This window comes from Egretta garzetta, unplaced genomic scaffold (genome assembly GCF_000687185.1).
Source record: "Egretta garzetta isolate BGI_Z169 unplaced genomic scaffold, ASM68718v1 scaffold486, whole genome shotgun sequence".
NCBI lineage: Eukaryota > Metazoa > Chordata > Aves > Pelecaniformes > Ardeidae > Egretta > Egretta garzetta.
The window spans coordinates 631,723-650,440 of NW_009260126.1; the positions used below are offsets into that span (position 1 = coordinate 631,723).

At 37.7% G+C, this 18,718-nt stretch overlaps 1 protein-coding gene across 1 annotated transcript in view; it reads left to right on the top strand.

The window, feature by feature from the left end:
- Nucleotides 1-18,280, top strand: part of ENO4 (enolase 4) — a 31,920-nt gene extending 13,640 nt beyond the window's left edge. Inside the window, 14 exon segments of the mRNA XM_035896900.1 lie at nucleotides 670-765; nucleotides 1,963-2,091; nucleotides 2,609-2,799; nucleotides 4,318-4,454; nucleotides 6,081-6,250; nucleotides 6,479-6,610; nucleotides 7,850-7,915; nucleotides 8,635-8,697; nucleotides 9,801-9,968; nucleotides 11,783-11,908; nucleotides 14,141-14,336; nucleotides 15,317-15,384; nucleotides 15,948-16,065; nucleotides 18,108-18,280. Coding sequence (XP_035752793.1) covers nucleotides 670-765; nucleotides 1,963-2,091; nucleotides 2,609-2,799; nucleotides 4,318-4,454; nucleotides 6,081-6,250; nucleotides 6,479-6,610; nucleotides 7,850-7,915; nucleotides 8,635-8,697; nucleotides 9,801-9,968; nucleotides 11,783-11,908; nucleotides 14,141-14,336; nucleotides 15,317-15,384; nucleotides 15,948-16,065; nucleotides 18,108-18,280 — 1,833 coding nt within the window.
- The last annotated feature ends 438 nt before the right edge of the window (nucleotides 18,281-18,718 follow it).

The following is an 18,718-nucleotide window of genomic DNA, read 5'->3' on the forward strand; positions in this document are numbered from 1 at the left end:
CTGACTCAGGCAAGGCCTGCGATGGTTTTGTGTTTGTGACCAGTGGCGCTTTGACGCTGGGCCAAATACATTTCCGCAGCAGCGGGGCTTTTTGTCCTGTGCTGGTTGCGTGTCTCAGCACAAAACCTTGGGAGGGCACAGATGGACTTCCCTAATAAAACTGCTGCTCGGTGGTGGCTGGGGCCAGTGGCAGCCAGACACTGGGTGCTGTTCACACTGCAGCTGTTCCAGAAAGCAAACAGGCATCAGTGGAAATGGCAAGAATCAGACCAATTTAATCTGTTCCCAGTTGGCAAAATACGGTAGACTATAGTCCTAATGAAACATCTATTAGTGGTGATACTGGAATTGCCATGCTACAATAGAGAGCAACTCTTGAAAAAAATAATTTCTAGTATGTTCTTTGATGTGAAAGTGGCTGTGAAAATGGAATTTTTCATTACATCTTACACTATCTCCCATCTCCAAGTGTTTGACATCACCAGTGGAAGGGACTAGAACTCGTAACGCCTGTTCTTCCTTTGCTCGTTGTTTGGTGTGTTCCTCTTCCATGTAGCTATAAGTGTTTCCTGGTTTTCTCGTTTCCATTTCCGATACCAGGCTAAAGAATGAAACTAGTAAGGAAGTATGTAGTAAACCTTGGCTAGCAACTTAATCCTTTTTTTAAAGCAACAGTGGTGTTCATTAAATACAGACAGAGCTCCGAATATATTCTCATAGCTGGATGACAGTTCAACAGGGCCATTAAAGACTGTATTGGAAGAAGTGAGAGAACTCTGCCTGCCAGAACTCTAGGTTTTCACCTTCCTCACAGGGCTCAAAGCTTGCTAACCAAAAATCCCAGCTTCCCCATGGAGTACTGACCCCTAGCTACGTCAGTTGTCTTGTGTCCTCTTACTAGGTGTGGCATACCCGCAACTCCTTAAAATTGTGCTGGCCTTGTTAGCTCAAGTTGCATCCAACCAAAAAACCGCTTCTAATTAGGGGAGCTTGGTCATTGTGTTAAATAACCTTACACCAGGCATGTTCTGTAAGAGAGGACTCGACAAAGGGAGTGGTTGTCATTGTTACTGAGGAGCTTGCCGAGAAGCTTCTCTCCCTTCCAGATTAAGTCCTCCGCTATGAACATCTTTTAATACTGCATCATTTGAGTGTTGAGACACATGAGCCACTGTACATAGGTCTTTGATGGAGCAACCTTGAAACATTATTAGGCAAGAAGTATATTCTGAAAATACTTGGTTTTCCCTGTCTGCAGTACATGTGTAGCATTTCACATGACAACTTTCCTGAGCAGGAGGATTTTGGTTAAAGATTGTTTCTACTATTTTTTTAGGGAAAAAAAGACAGTATTATTTCAAACCTTAATAACTACTTGTTGATGAAAGCATGCCACAGAAATTTTAATATAACATTAGGATCTAGCAGAGTTCTGTATGCATTTCTGCGAGTTTTTCCTGTCCGGATCTTTCTTCTTTCCTTATGAGACAGAAGAGACATGTATTTTTTCAATCTTATCCACAGACAAAATCATTATTTTATAGCAGCTCACTGCACAGGGGAGGTGCATGCTATGTGAATTCTAATAGAAATGAGTTTCATGAGTAGCACGACGACTGTTATTCAATGTAAAGCCAAGTAAGCTTTGGACAAATGCCTGTTTTCTGGGAGGATTAGGGAGAGTTTGATACTCATCACTAACTTTGCCAAATAAAACATATTTATCTAACCTGGATGTGCCTTTGGACTTCCATGCTTAGAAATGAGTTGGATCTATTCCCTGGAATCTCATTCTTAAGCAGATAATATAGAAGTAAATGTGCAGTATAACAAATATTTTGGACACTGGGACGTATAAATGGATTTGCTCAATGGTGGATTTGATTTAAATATATTTAATGGAATAAAACTCTCTTTGCACAGAAATTGACTTTTAATGAAGTTCTTTCTCTTTCATTTAAGGCTAACTACTTTTCTAAATTTTCAAAAGCTCCAGTAATTTGCAAAGTAGTTGGAAGAAAAGTTCTTGATGGAGTTGGTCAGCCAACATTAGAAGTGGAAATATACTGTACAGTTAAAAACTATGAGAAGGTATGAGCTGCTTCTTCCTGTTTTATTTATTTTAATAAGACAATATCAGGGAGAGGTACTGTTCTACTGAGATTGTAAGGAACATTTCATTTTCCATCTTTAATGAAAGGATATGAATGCCCATGACTCAAACAGTTGAGTAAATAGTGTTGTAACTTAGAAAAAAAAACTGTCATGAAAAGTTAAGCACTGGCAACAACTATAAAAACTTTATTTTCCATGAATGAGACAATACTCCATTCTATTCTGATAACAGAATATATGTACAAAGCAGATCAGTCAGGAGGTTTTTGCATAAGTAGTTGGAATTTAGGTCAAGAAACCTGAATAACGTCTGTGATTACCAAAATACATGAGACTAGGAACAAGGTGCTGGATAAAAAACAAGGTAAATGGAGCAAACAGTAGATCTGGACATAGGTACGCATAGAGTTGGTAAGGACTTATCTGCCAAATGGCATTTCTAAGTCAGAAATTAAATAGTGTTTGAAGCTTTTTTTACATTTTTTTTTTCCAGAGGATTTGTTCCAGTGTAATGTCTTCGCATTCTCAAATACCTGAAAATGCTTTACCTGAAACAACTGAAGCTGATGAGAAAGAAAGAAATGACTCTGTTAACACTGCTGTGGAATGGGTGAATGAATCGCTGAACACAATGTTAAGAGACTTGAAGCCTACTGACCAGTGTAAAGTTGATAAGATGCTTGGGTAGGTCTTGCATATTATGCAAATTATTGCATTTGAAATATACACCATTAATTCATACTGTAAATGAAAAAACATGCAGAATATTAAATGTTTTCTAGTAGTATTTTTTAATATTTTTAGGATGTGATGTCTGCCAAAGATACATTACACTATATTATGTCCTGCTTTTTTCATAATTATGTGAAAATCATGCTGGTTTTTACAAGGTTTCATACATGGGATATAAAAATAAGGGTCTCTAAGAAAAAAATGCCTGTACACATTCATGAGTCAAAGGTTCCATTTAAGAAACTCCTTCAGTGCCAGTTTAATTCAGTGGGGATGTTTTTTCAGACTGCAATTCCTCAGTTCATTGCACTGAAGAACAAAAGTGGCATGAAAGGCCTGTGTGCATGTCTTCTGCATTGAGCTAATCCACAGAAAATGTGTGTATACATGCAGTTTTCAGGTTCAGGTGGAGTCCTCTTTGCTGAGCAAGCTACTCCAAAAGCCTTCTTACTTGCAGCAATTAGTTTCCTTAGAAACATAGTTTCTGCAGTAAACATCCATGTTTATTTTTTTCATACAAATATTTCTTCTTGAAAGCACCCCAAAGTAAAAAAGAATGGGCATTTTTTTCCATTCAAAGAAATATGTCTGGTTTTTATAAGAAAAAAGGATGTAGGGTAAAAGCATCACAGATATATCCGAATTGTATTTTCACGGTAACATTAGAGGAGCTACCTGGCAACAATTATGGCTTTCTTCACCCTGGAAGCAGTAATATGGCCTGTCATCCTCTTCTGTAGTTGGAAGTGTTTCTTTCAGCTACATCACTGAGGGGAATGACCCTTTGCTGCAGGGGTAGCGGTTGGGCTGCCACACTCGGCACAGACTGTAGCAAACAGACCTAATTGCCTTCCACATGGATTAGCTTTGGGGAAACCTTGACGAAGGGAATAAGGACTCGGTTGGAAAGAAGTTCTTCCAACTGAAGTGAGTCTAAATAAGATTTTAATGCATTGTTTACACTACTTTATATTTCTTATATACTCAGTTTGCCTGCATTTGGTGACTGTGAGCCATGTATGCAGTTTCCACTTCATGCATGTAATTGAAATTCAGGCACTTCTGAGCTTGCAGCCGCTAAGATAACCAGTGTACAGCTGACCTATTGGATTAGCAACCTGGGCCAGGCTGTTGAATGTCATGAAGTTACGACAGGATCTGTTACTACCCATGCAAAGCAAATACATCCTTCACGCTAAGATTTGTTGGCAGAGATGACTTTCAAACCAGTGTGATTTGAAATTTAAGGTTTATAATACTTGCTTGTGGTTCTTCTTGTTTAACCAACGCTTCAGATGACTACCAAAAAATAATGTCATTTATTGACTTCTCCAGCTTCACACAGTGGCAGAAGCTCAAATAGATGTCCTTAATCCATCTCTTAGCATGTTCTTTAGCTTGTATCCTGTATGGACTTGTCACATGTCTAACAATATTTTGAGCCACTGATCTTTATGCCTTTTCCCTCAGTGAATACTTTACAAAAAGGGTAGAAGAAAAAAAAGAAATTCAAAAGCAAGACAAAGAAGCAGAAGCCACTCCTGCCCTTATTTCATCCACTCCATCAGCAACAGCCCTACCTCGGGAAAAAAAAGCAGCGAGACCAGGTTTTAGTTTATTTGATTTTAATATTTTCTGCAATACAGATATTGATAAAGGTGCTAAAATACTTTCTGAAATATTTTGTGGACACAGAATACTTCAGAACACATGACACAGTGTCTCACATTTAAAGGGTTTGGTTACTCTGTCCTAAATCTTCCTTCTGATCACAGCGGCTTCTACTGCAGAAATGAGCGAGGGGAAAATACAGTTTTCTCATCATTCACATTGGTTGAACAGAGTTTCTGCCTTTGTTTTACAGTTGGCTTAGACAGGAGGTTATTACTCTTCAGAGTGAGGAATAAGAGTGGAGGAGGATGCAAATGAAGAATAAAAATGAAAATGATAAGAAAAGAAAAGGGACTCACAGAACTGAATAGGAAAGTGGAAATAGAATTAAGATAGAAGTGGAAAAGAAAGAGGGAGGAAGGGAAGTTTCTTGCTAACACTGAGAAAAGGATGAAATAAGTTGAAAAGGAAAAGAGAAAGAAGGAGGGGGATGAGATGGGAATGATGGGCAGTACAGAGTAAAATGGAAGTAAGCAAACAATGCTACTAAAGGAAAAAATGGTGTGAAGATAGAGAAATAGGGTGAGTATACATGGCCAAAAAAAAACCAAACAAAAAAAGCACGTATGTTATCTCCATATATGCATTACCCTCAGAAAAAACACTGCAGTTTATCAGAGTTGCTCAGTACTTGATTACTGAGTGTCTATGTGTGTAGCTCTTCATCCTCAATGTAAGAGGTATAGAATCTGTGTATAGTATGCAAATGATGTATAATCCAATCTGCATATCCAATTAAGGTCCTATTAAGAACATTTTATCAGAAAATATAAGTTGTATCTTGTAGTATTCATATTATATTGAAATAAAAACTTGTATGGCACTCCTGTTGGGAACCCAAGTAGTTGGTCAGATTTATAATGAAGCCCCCAATGCATACGATTCTTGACAATCAGAGCACTTATCTCAGTTTCACGTAGGTGCTTACTGTACATGTTCATGTAACCACTGTAGGCAATCAGTATGATAGTGGGATCTGCTGGGTTTCAAGTGTTTTGACAGAAGTTACTCTAATATATCTGAAAGGGTAGTAAGTTCTTTTGAAAATATAACAAGACTATGCATGTGGAGTATTTAAAAGACCTGCTTTCTCTTTGGAAAATTCAACTGTAATAGGCCTGCATTTTTTTCACACTCATTGTTAGAAGAAATCAAGTATGCATACTCTCAATCAGCTTATAATGTAGTCTCCCAAGTTGTTTATGCAAACGATGAGCATCTAAGGAGGACAATAAAGAATATTGAAATCATGCTTATGAAAGGAACCTGAAAAATGACATGACATTACTGGATATAAACATAGATAAATAAGGATACAGATTTCAGTGGCTGAAAGATTTTAAATACGTTTGACACCAGAGTGAGGACAGGTACTTTGCTTACTTGTAAAGTCAATTCATGCAGAAAAATTTACAAGATTAAGTTTAAAAAAAAGGACTGATTTTTTGTAATATGTTGAGTACATACTGAAGTGACAGTATCGTATTTACTCATATAACTGTGATACATAAGCACACATTTTAAACCAAAAAAATATTTAGCTCCTACTTTCTGTCTTGTAGGGAGGAAGGTGGCAGTTGCAGAGAGAACAATCCCCCCTGCAGAACCTGTTGAACCAGTGCTTTGTGGCAGTGCAGCCATTGGGGGAACATCACTCGCTGTAGCTAAGGCTGGTGCCACCGTTAGCCGTATCCCATTGTACTTACATATTGCACTGCTGAAACGTAATCAGGTACATGTGACTTCTGTCATTTTGTTTATTTTATCCTAGTTATCACAATTGTTCTAGAATTCTGAAGCCAGTCATCCTTTGTAACTGTGGTGTTAAATATACCTCATAGAATACACCCTTAAGACCATTGTCTGTAGCAGTCTTTGAACCCTGTGCCATAATTAATATGTATAAGAAATTATTCTGATTTTTAACATTTTTATTTTCACATGGTACTCCCAATTGCAGGATTCACCTAAAGAATTTACTCTGCCACTCCCAATGGTTACTCTGTTAAACTGTGAAAAATTTTCACCTGCAAAACTGAAATTAGTGAAAGAAGTTATTCTTATACCACCAGTTCAGTTATCACTCAAACAGGTACTGCTTCATTTTTGTCTTTATAAATATATTCTATAGACTTCATATATGTACATATGTACCTAATTATATAGATCTTTTAAATATAGTTCTTACAAACTATTTTTTCATTTTCTGATTACTTGCAAGGCCAAAGTTTTAACAAATGCTAGTGCAGAATTCTAACACAAGGAACATTAAAAGAAATAAATAGGTGAAGATTTAAAAGAAGGTACATGAAGATTTCAAGTTAAAAATGTATGTGTTAGTATAGAAGAAAACTGCAGTGCATTGAAGAAGATGTGGGGGAATTCTGTTACACAACAATAAGAGACTTTGATTTTACATTGGGATTTTACATTAGTAGATTACAAATAATATCAGTTGATAGAGCATACAAAACTCAACACATTCACAGGAAAGTGTAAAATTTTGGGGAATAAATTGCTTTAAATATGAATATTGTAAAGACAGAAGGAAATAGAAAGCAGAACAAAATCTATTCAAGGGGGAAGAAGGATGGATGAGACAGACTGGATCAACCCTCTCTTTTTGTTTAGCCATGTGTTGCATTAAAGAATGTATTTGCACAAGATGCCTACATTAGGGCTGTGATTTCTACTTTGTATGCTGGTGACCTGAACAAATAGCTGAGCTCCATTCTCTTTATTTTTTCTTTTCCTTTAACTTTTTAGAATTGTCACCAAGAGCTCTCAACAAGGTTGTTAATTCTGTACCTTTCAAAGACATAATGCTTCCTAGTGCTCATGTGGGAGCAGCAAGCTGTTTGCTGCAGTGCAAAAAATGTAGCCATTCCCCCTGTGTTGGTGTGTTGTTAGCTGTAAATACATCCAATTTTGTCAGAGTTTCCAGTTAGGAAGTCTTAGATAGAGTCACAATTGTGAACAGTGATTATAAATTTGCCACTTCTCAGCTATTAAGCAAACCCAGATGTTGCTCACGTGTTAGATTTGGGAAGAGTTCCTTTTGGGGAAGAAGAGGCCACTTTTCTTGCCAGCCCATTCAGCAGCATAATCAAATAGTCGTGTTCATTCCAGTGCCACTAACCCTTTATCATTTGACACTTGACTGCATTTTGTGGGTGGGGGGATTGTGTTAAGGAAGTCTATAATAGTTTTTTTTTAAAAAGCCTCTATATTAAGACCAGCATTTAGAATAAGTGTTCTCTCTCTTCTGATTTAAGCTGCTAAAGGAAAATAATTTATCTTTATTTTGAAGATTGCTGTTGTTTAATTTCAGGGCATAGAGAGAGTTCTGGACATTCAGAAAGAAATTATGAGACTGTTGGAGCTTCCAGGCAGAGCGGTACAATAAAAATGTGTAATAATAATGTGATGTACTTCATTTGGTCTTTCTACTGATAGTCTTTTTAAGCTCAAACATGGAACTTTTAGTCTGTTATCAGATTTAGTCTTCCGGCAAAGAATAGAAGATGTGTTTCTGTGACATATGGATAAAACATTGGCCATTTGGTGATATTGAATTAAGGAAGTTAGATAGAATAAAACACTGTTCTAAGCAGAGTAAGACTTTCTGTTCACCTGAAGAAGTGCACTGGGACTGAATGGTGTCACAGTGAATATACAATATACGGTCCTGATCTTGCTAAGTCTCACACACACACAGCGTGTACTATTACTGTAATGGCATATCAGTCTCAGCATGTGCATATGCTTTTGGCAAAGCAAGGTTGTTGGGTTTTTCCAAGTACACAGTCTAGATTCTAATTTCTAAGATCCCCTGTATTTTTGGTAGGCTAGGTGGGAATATTTTGAAAAGCAAATGATGGTTGGGGTGATGCCTACATAGAAATAAATATTTGAAATGTGTTACCACCACAAAATAAAACTGTATAGTTCTGATAGTATTCAAGACAAACTTAAATATTAACTAACTTAAATATTTGCAACCCTTTTAGACCAGAATTCAGTCAACTTTTTTTTTTTATTATTATTTCTGAGGTCTCTCTGTCATTTTTGGACTTTCCCATGGCATTGATTTCTCTCTTCTTTCACCCCCAACAGCCCAGTCCTCAACTAGCAGAGAGTAAGAAAGGCAGAGCACATAATACAGGGAAGAAAGCTCTGGTAAGAAAAGAGATTTTCATTTTCAGCCTTCAGCATGGTATTAACAACAGCAGGGAAGCAAAATGTTCTTAAGAAATAAAACATTAATCTACATTACCATTTTGGAAAGGTCAAGGCAAGACTTTTAAATATTCCAAATGCTCATATTTTACATAGTAATTTGGATTCTTCTGACTATACCTTCCCATCCTGTGGAACAATAATAGAAAGGGGAAATTCTTCTGGAATCTGGTCATTTTTCTCATATAGAAATCCTGGTAAATTATCCAAATGACCATTTTGCAGGCCTGTAGCACCAGCAGAGAACATGCCTTTTTGCTCACATAGGCCATAAAACTGTTACCTGTAAGATGTGCAATTGTGCTGTTTTCTAACTCTGGGAGCATAACTCCCCTCTTAATCATGCTGCATTAAGTTCCCAGTTCCTGTTTGTGGTGATAGATAATGGCAGATACGAACCAGTAGCTAAAGGGCATCACTGACAATAGTGCACAGTGTTTGAAAAACCTACAAAAAAACTGACAACAGAAGGACACGTGAAATATTTGCTCAATATTTGCTCTGCTTGTGGCTTGTGTCCAGGAACACTGTTCCTGAGGCAGACAACTCCATGCAGCTGTGCTAGAGGTATTTCTCCTCTATGAAATTTGTTCCTTCTAGAAGTCTTGGAAGATTCTAGTGTTTCTTGAACATGCCACAGAGGCAATATCAAAGAGGACAAATGAGTAAAAACTGTTTAAAAGTGAAGAACACGGTTTTGTGGCAAAGGGATAGTCCACAGTACTGGAAACTTTTATTTCGCATCCATGACAACTCAGTGGCTGTTAAGAGTGCCTTTAAAATTTTTTTGTAAACCAATACTGGCCATGTAAGAGCGAGAACTACATGACTAGACATACTTCCAAGGACTGTTAGCTCTCTACTCATTAGCACTTGGTTACCCTTCATTCATGCAGAATTGTCCTTAAAGTTGCTAATGCCAATTTCTGAGAACAGGTTTATATTTTGATGACTGAATGCAGACTGAAATGACAATTAAAAAATATATATAACTATTACATATATATGTGTAAATGAAGTGATTATTTTTGTTTTACTTTCAGCCACAAGCCTTAAAAAGAATATCACACTTAGGTTGCCTAATAACAGGATATGATAATCTAGAACAACCACTACTCCTAATGCAAACAGCTTGCAACAATATAGGTCTGGAGCTAGGAACAGACATGTACTTAGCAATAAATTGTGCTGCTCATGAAGTAATGGATTACGTAAGTTATTTTCAATATCTGTTTTGTTGATTTTTAAAAGGAATGTAGCTATTTGTTAACATTATCTATTATTACATTGCAAACTCACTTAGAAGCTTCTAACTCCATTTTTTAAGATAGCAATCAAGCAAGCCAAAAGAATTGTTTCTGCATTTATAAATGATGGTTGAATCAGTCCTACAAGTGTAGCATGTATGTTATTGGATTGTGAGTGCAAGGGGATGAGACATGCAGATATCCTTCTGGTAGCTTCATGCAGCAGGAGCGGTGAGAATGCCTGTGTTCCTCCTCCCCAGCTGTACCAGCTTGCTGCTGGTGCACCTTGCGTGGACCAAGGCAGACCCCATTACAGCTTGTGTCCTGCCTACAGGAATGTCTGTTACCTGCAGGATTTAACTTCTATCAAATGGGATAACCCTGCCTGGATCAGCCAGGTTTATTCCTTTTCTCTACTTATTTAATAAGATTTTTCAGATCAGTCTGGGTCAAATATAGCAAACGGTTCTAATGGGCAAACACCTACTACATGTGCTATTTAAGAAACCATCTTCATGTCACATTACATCTCAGAAAATATTAAGCAGCAAATCCTGGTGTGTTTTTTTTTTTTTTTCATTTTACCACAAGGTATAACTGAAATAATTATCTTCTATCCACCTTGCTTTCGAGGATGAAGAACAAGAAATTATTTACACAAGTATATTTCTGTAATTCCTTCAGACCACTAGATGGTTATTTCTCCATTTTGTTACACTACATCTGTTGTTTTCTTCAAAGTACCATGACGTTTCTGTGTATTTTTACTATGGTATGTGTGTGTACCCACTAACATTATTCCCATTGTGTATCAACATTCATGGTTTAATTATTATTTTTCAAGATTTTTATTTGACAAAGTTTATTTATCTCCAGCTGAAGTCTTAGATTTCCTGTCCCTTGTTCCAAGACCAATCAGGTTTCTCTCTAAGCAGAAAAAGAAAATTCCTGTTCTGTTTAATATCTCATGAGATTTTGTGTATTTGGGTGCACTAGTGACAAATCTTCCATTATTAATATCTTCTGTGAAAGCAGTTGCTTTCCTGACAATTTGTGATACCTGCATCCTATACCAGATGACCAAAATCTTAACCAATGGGTTATCAATAATTCTGTAACTTTCTGTTATTGAACTGTTAAAGTCACTAAAGCAGGGGGTATTCTGGCACAGTTGGACAGCGTGCCTTTAATAATCCTTGTATGCTCCAGTTTGTGCTTCCCATAATGATGAGACTAGTTTTAAACTAGTTGGGGTTTTTTTTGGGTTTTTTTTTTTTGCAAGGAGAAAGAGGCAAGGAAAGGCAGTATCTTGGTTTTGAGCACTGAGGGTGCAGGCCTTTCCCTTAGCAATATTTTCCTTAGGAAAATGAGGACAAAAAATTAACTTCTTTTGGAAGCGAAAAGTGAGATTTTTTTCATGCAAGATTTAATAAAAATGTCAAATATTGCTACCTTTGTAATAAAGTTGTATAAAACTGGCAGCGTTGCCTAGAAAATGCTGAAATAGATCTCCCTTATTTGGGGAGTGGCATCTTTCAGAGACCTTGCATGAGCCCACTGGAACCCACTGTTACTTTCGGCAGAGTTTTCTATAACAATGTGCTGACCCCTTGGGCATACAGTAAAGTAGAGAAGTGAATGCGGTCCTTATGGAAGGAGACACAATCCACTGCCTTAACAGAGACACCACTGTCACAAGATCTGCATGCTTACATTGGTACTCTGCTTTTTAAAGTGTTACCTTCCTTATATTTTCTGCTTTTTACTTTACTTTCTAGATTAAAGGAAAGTATGAAATACTCGCTGGAACGTTCAAAAGTCCTGATGAGATGGTTGACATGTATGTGGAACTGATTAATAAATTTCCTTTTATTATTGCATTAATAGATCCCTTAAGAAAAGAGGTGAGATACCACAGTGTAGTCCTTGAAAAATTGATAATACTGTTAAGGGGCATATCACTGAACTTTTCACATTTTTACAAAATATAAAATACGAAGCTTCTATTTTTGGAGTCTTTAGGCACAAAAATATCACTAGAAAGATGTGTGTAACAATTCATTTGCATATCTGTAATTGACAATAACTCTAGATTTTGATTTTTATATACTTTTGACATAAGATCAGTACAAGTATTTTAAAGAATTACAAGAAATTTTTTTTTTCTGATTCTACTTGCTAAATCACTGTCATTTTTATTACATTTTTCCTTCTTATGTAAGCAACTAATTCAAATTACAAAACCTAATTATAAAATTCAAGTGATATATAAATGATACTATATTATACTATATGGGAGAAGCTAAAAATTTGGACATTGTTGTATATTCCTTAGAGTCACTCAAAAGAAATCATTGCTGCTATTCTTTATGACTGAGATTTACACCCAAAGCCAGAGCAAACCTGTGACTGGCAGCATTGCTCGGCAGAATTTTTAAAGTGGTAGTAAGATTCCATGCATTTACTGCTGCAATCAAAGTTAGAGGAGTTAATTTAGTGTGGCCAGTAGATTACAACAATAAAGTAGAATACTATTAAGCATGTTATCAAGTTATAGACAGATGAAAGAAACAGATAAAATATTAGCATAAATTTCCATGTATTACAAAAAAAGGTAATACTTAATTGTAGCAGAACCTACAATTCTAGACCTGGTAAGTTGCACAACTTAGTAAAAATTTTCTCTTGCTGTTGAATCTCACACTTCATTTTCCTTAAAATAAATATATGGGGTTTGTTTTCATGAACAAAACATGAAGACTGTGATTGAAGGGGGAAGAGAAGTGATGGCTTTGTGAACCTGCCCAGTGCCTGAATCAGTAATTCTAAAACAGATGAACTGCAAAACCCATATGATTTTGTTCTTATCTGGAACTTTAAAAGCTCATTTTTTCAAGTATCACTCTCATTAGCCTTGGCTCCCTGCACTGTTTCAGTCTGACTCTGAATTAGCCATGTTCCAAAACACCAGGTTATTCCCCACTCCTGCCAGGGCTGCAAAATTCCCTGAGAATTCTTGTGAAGAAACATTTTTCAATATGAGAATCTGCAGAATTACAACAGATAGTAAAGTACAGTTGGAAATAGAATACTGTTAAGGGACATGCCTCTCCTCCTCCTCCCCCCCTCGCAAATATACAGTTTACCCACGCCGCATCTTTGCCACAGATAATTAGGTCCTTGAGGATTAGCTCTGGTACCAATTCAACAATTCACTGCCAGACAGCAGACCACTTTAGTGCTTAAGTTTAAACATTTGTTCGGGTGTCAAAAACTTCATTTTCACTTACATGTGGGCTTGAAATCCTGATGGGAATGGGCCCTTAGACAGATTGCAGCTATATAGGTGCAAAAGCTTGTCTGATCCGCAGACCAAGAATTACTACTAGCAGAATTATTAACTAGAAAAGTAATGTTTTTAATGTGAAAACTTTGTATTCTGTGGACACAAAGAAAGCAAATTAATTCATAAATTTCTTCTTTCAAATTATTTATATATCCTTGTCCTTTATTTATCCTTAAATCTCAGTACCATGTAGACAATGCATTAAAATCAAGAAACAAAGACCCTAAAAAAAATGGAGCTTTGCTGGAAAGAGAGCGTTGTATTCTGCTGTTCCTTATGGGTCTGTCTTACAGCTCTGAACATCCTGCCTTGATACGTGTCATGGAGTCTATGACTGCCTCCTGTTCCGTTATTTTATATTCAAACAAATATTATGACACTTAAAATATTAGCACAAGAATGAGTCCTCTGAAGAACACAATAGAAAATTATTTTCTATTCCATTAAAATTAAATAAATCTTAGGAAGGAAATCAAAATAGCAAACTCCTACAGTTAATTTAGTTTGAAATAGTTTAATCTATACTTGTGTGCAACTAGCTTTGATTGATTCCAGATTAGAATTTGTTTTCTAGCAAAATCCAAGCAAAATTCTGGTGGTACATTTTTTTTAGGTAGACAGATTTAAAATACAGTATAAAATACTACATGTTTATACGAAGGGTACCTTTAAGATGAAATCAACATTTTTATTTTTTTTTAATTTTTATTTTTATTTTTACCTCCTCAGTTAGGGTTTTCATTCAGTTTAGTTTTTAAAACTCCAGTTATTTACTTGATCGTTCATGCAGGACAGACAACAATGGAATAACATATGTTGTGCTCTTGGTTCCAAATGTTACCTGATCGCTGAAGATGCTGCCACGTATATTTCCAAACTTAAAATGGACCACAATATAAACATACCAACGTGCAGTGGTGTTGTCCTAAAATATATTAACCAAGCCAAGGTATCGGACCTCATAGAACTTACTGGACTTCTGGATGGTGAGTGGAGGGGGGGAACGGCTGACTTTCAAACCCTACAAGTCAATAATAAAGAGTGTAGCTGTACCTGTAAATATGACATCCTTTTATTTAATTATTGCCACTTCTAATTTAGAAAGCACTTGTCAGAATAAACTGAAGTTCACGTTCTGATTCACGAATCTCTGTTCAGGAGCCTGAAACAGCATTCAAGGCTTCAACTGTGGTGAATGAATAGCTGTGGGTGCTGAGAGTGTGGGTGCCCTCTGACACTGCAGCCAAGTGCCATACAGTTAGATACCAGCATTAAACAAAATGAAAAAAGATGCAGCTGAGTAATCTGAATTGTGACTAACGTCAGTAGTAATAATAATGAAAAGCAAACGAGTCCAAAATGTTTAAACTTGCAGTTTACATAGGTTACCAACTACATAGTATTGAGCCTTTGTGGTAACAGTACTAAGAACTTGTGCAGTTTCGTATATAAGATTTCTCTTCGTATCAGTTTTTCTTTATTCTTTGTTAATTTTTATATCCAAGGAATAGGTGGACAAATTCCTTCCTTTATTCCTTCAAAAAGCCCAGAATCACTATATCCAAGAGAGTAAACAGCAACCTAAAGATTTCATTCAGTCATGATGGTAAACTCCTTTTTTTTTTTATAGTGAAGAAAAATCATTGCTCTAGTAAGGAGCACATTTAAAATAAACAGAACAGCCTCCTAGCCTGCAGAATACATTACCAGACAGATCAGCTAGAGACAGAAATTAGGATAGGATGTTAGTGATTCCCTTAACCACGCTGAAAATAGAATGTAATGTTAATGTAGCAAACTAATGAGAGTTTACATCTTTATGAGATGGGTTTCACTGGGTTTGCTCCTGTTTGTACTTAAGCCTAGATAGCCCAAAGGTAAAAAAAGAATGAAAAGTCCAAACAGTTTCTGTGTCGAATATATAAAATACACACTAATGAAGGTTTTACACTCCCGTTATATACAGGTCAAAGACATATTACCATATTAGGAAGTCCAGATGGAGAATCTTCTGATGATAGCCTTGTGGATCTGGTAAGTATTGAAAGCTGTGCAATTGCAGAATTGCCAGAACGCTGCTTTTAACATGAACTGGTTTTTAAGGAGAAAGCCTGTTTCTGCTTGAGAAAGAAACAACGTTTTACAAAATGGGCTTTTTCCAGAGAGTTGCTTTTTCTCCCCGTGGAGAGTTAATCTTTGAGTTTAAAGAGAACACACAGGAAATTTGCCAAAGCGGGGAGTATATTCAAAAGTGTGTATGATCTATTTGGTTGCACTAGTTTATTAAAAAAAAAAATGTGAGTTACTTAAAACATTTCCGAGTAGTAATAATATTTTAGGCAAAAATGCTTAACGCTAATGTATTTAGTCTTTTTGTATTAAAGCTACATTTGCAAATAAAATTTCAGTTCATATGCCAGTGAAAATTATTGTTTGCATCCGACAAATCTTTCACTAAGAGATTTTGTTTCTATTTAAAGGAGGGGGGTTTAGCTGTAGAGAGTCTTAAATTAGAAGTAGGATACCATGTTTAATAATTAAGAATGACTTCACTTCCCGATCCGTGTAGTTTTAAAATACGCACTTTCTCGTTTAAGGCTGTTGGACTGGGTGCCAGGTTTGTCAAGTTGGGAGGTCTTTCCCGCGGAGAAAGGGTGACCAAATACAACCGCCTTCTTGCTATAGAGGAAGAACTGGCCAAGAATAGAACGCTACGTATGAGCTTCTTTCTTACTTTGTTTTCAGCTTGCAATGAATACGAGAACAAAGATTGGAGGGAGAATGATTGAAACTGCACCACGGGAGGGAAGCGAAATCAAAAGACTATAAATAAGCGCTGACAAAAAAAAACCTAGGATAGCACTTGCCACAATGTATATTGTTGTCCTAATGGATTATCTGTTTACTGAATGTTAAAATAGACCCCTTCTTGAGGAGTAGCCTACATTAAGCTTTTTTTTCCAGAATTAATTGGTTGGAGTCTTGAAGCCCACAGTGCAAAAGGAACAAAACAAAACCCATGCATATAACACGCCAAAAAGCTGCCAAAACGGAATTTTAGCCCAAATACCCCACCTCCCTCAAGCCCCTAAACATATATTGCTAACAAAACTTCATTTCACAACCCCCTTTTGTGTGTTACATTTCCAGCAAAAATGTGTTTGGAAAGCTACAATTGCATGGGTAAGCACTAAATAAAACCCAAGAAAACCCCAAGTTGACTACGCACATTCAGCCGTAGCCACTTGTATGCATCTGCCCGCATTTCAGGATCTGCATCTTCTTTTTACCCTATACTCTACACTGTTAAATGCTTAACAGTTCATTAGAACCACTTCTCACTTGTTCAGGTATCAATCAAGACAGAATAAAGGCATACAGTCTGAAGGGGAGGCAGAGAGACAAGGAGGGGAAGAAAGGAAGGAAAGGGTTTGCAAGAATTTATTATGCCTAGGCAAAAGAAAAATTAAGGAGAATTAAGTCATTTTACCCTCTTGTTTCTAATCATTTACAGTCTTCTATAGATGGGATAGCAGCACTTGACACGCACGCTACAGAACAAAGTTTTTATTTTAAAAAAAAATTTACTGGAAATATTCTCAATTTTTGAAATCTCCCCCTTGCTCGTGTGTAATCATTGTAAAAAATAGAAACATAGGCAGAGATGCTTTTTTGCTAAGACAGGAGTTTCGCAGAATGCATTTTTCAAAAACAGGACAGATGATTGTAAAGGGCTCTGAACTTGAACTGCCTCGGCAACATTAATATGTTCCCTATTCAAATGGCATAGTCTAAACAAAGAGCTCGAGTCTGACAAATATTTAAACCTACACATCATAAAACAAAATAGCAACAATTCCCGAAGCCGTTAATCGTTTGGCAGAAATAAAATCCAGTAACTAAATCAACAGCAGGGAAATATTGAGACGGTGTGTCTGAGCTGCATACCAAACTCTTCATTTGGCGGGGCTGCCAGCTATGGAATACACCGGAGAGCTGAGAGGCCGAGGACTCTCTCGGTGGCTCTGAGGTGGGAGGTGATACTGGCCCGTCAGGAGTCCCCCAGCAGTGGCCAAATGGGGCACGTGGCCTGGCCCGGGAGCACCGAAACAACCGGCGCCCGCGGCTCGCCTGCCGCCTTGCCCCTTGCGCCGTGTTTAGCCCCTGGAAGGCGCATGCGAACCGCTTGGCAAGCTGAATCGGAGTGGCCACGCCTTTGCTGGAAACCTACACAGCTGGGACACATTCAGCGATGGGGTGGGCGCTGTGTATGTGGCAAAATGGGGAACTGGGTGCTGAGGTTAGGGAAGGAGGAGAGTCACAGAATGGGGAAAAATAGCAGCGAGAAGAGAGGCGAAGTGTGAGTTGCAGGAGCAACATCTGAGTACGGGCTTACAGCAAGCTGTTCGAGGCTGGGGTAGAGAAGAGGCATGCTCAGCTGAGGGACCTTCTGCGAGAGCGCCAGTGCCCAGGGAGGTGGGTGTGGTGCTCAAAAATAGGGCAGCAAGGGGAGATGGTCAGCGAAGAAGGGAATGCAGTGAACATCCCAGCTCAGGCTGCTGCGCGCCGTGCCCCAACTCTGACAGCACAGCACAGGGCTGCTGCTCCTTTCCTTCCAAGGACCAGACTGTCAAGGGTGTTCAGAGGCTCCTGTAGGCATCACCTCCTGCTTTAAAAAAAATCTGAGCACACCAGAGAACGTTACAAGAAACCGTCTTACAGCAAACATGAGTTTCTATTTTTCTCTTCTATTTCAGGTGAAGCGAATCTTGAATTTATGGCTTTTGCTGAAGAATCAATGCCAGAAAAAGAACTTCCTGATGTGGTTCCTCCCCCGGAGCTGGCCTCGTTGCCTCCACAGCGCACCCAGTCAGACCTGCAGGTTCACAGCCTGCCTGCTCAGCTCCCAGAGAACAGCACAGCGACCTAGGCTGTCGACATTGACTTTTGGATAAATTTCTAAAAAATACCCCATTCTAGTAAGAAACTCCTCTACTAACTATTCCTTAACCCATTTATTTTCAAGCACTTCAGCTAAACATTTTTAGAAGCGTTCAGAGACGAGCTCCTCTTTTCCCAGGAGACCATTGCCTTCAGCTGAAACCAAGTTAACTGGGCAGCGGCTATAGTTTGAAAACACCACAAAATTGTGTGCTGTATTTACAAATGGCTGAAACAAATACCTCTGTGTTAAGCCCAAAACTAAATGTTTGTTTTGGGAAAGTCGAAATCTCTCTCCATACAAAGAGCGAGCTATTGATAAACAGTAAAAAAAAAAAAAGAACCCAACATTTTACAAAAAACAAAGGCCTTGACTGTTACGCTGCTCCATCCCCCCACCCACCCTCAATGCTGCCCTTAGATCCAG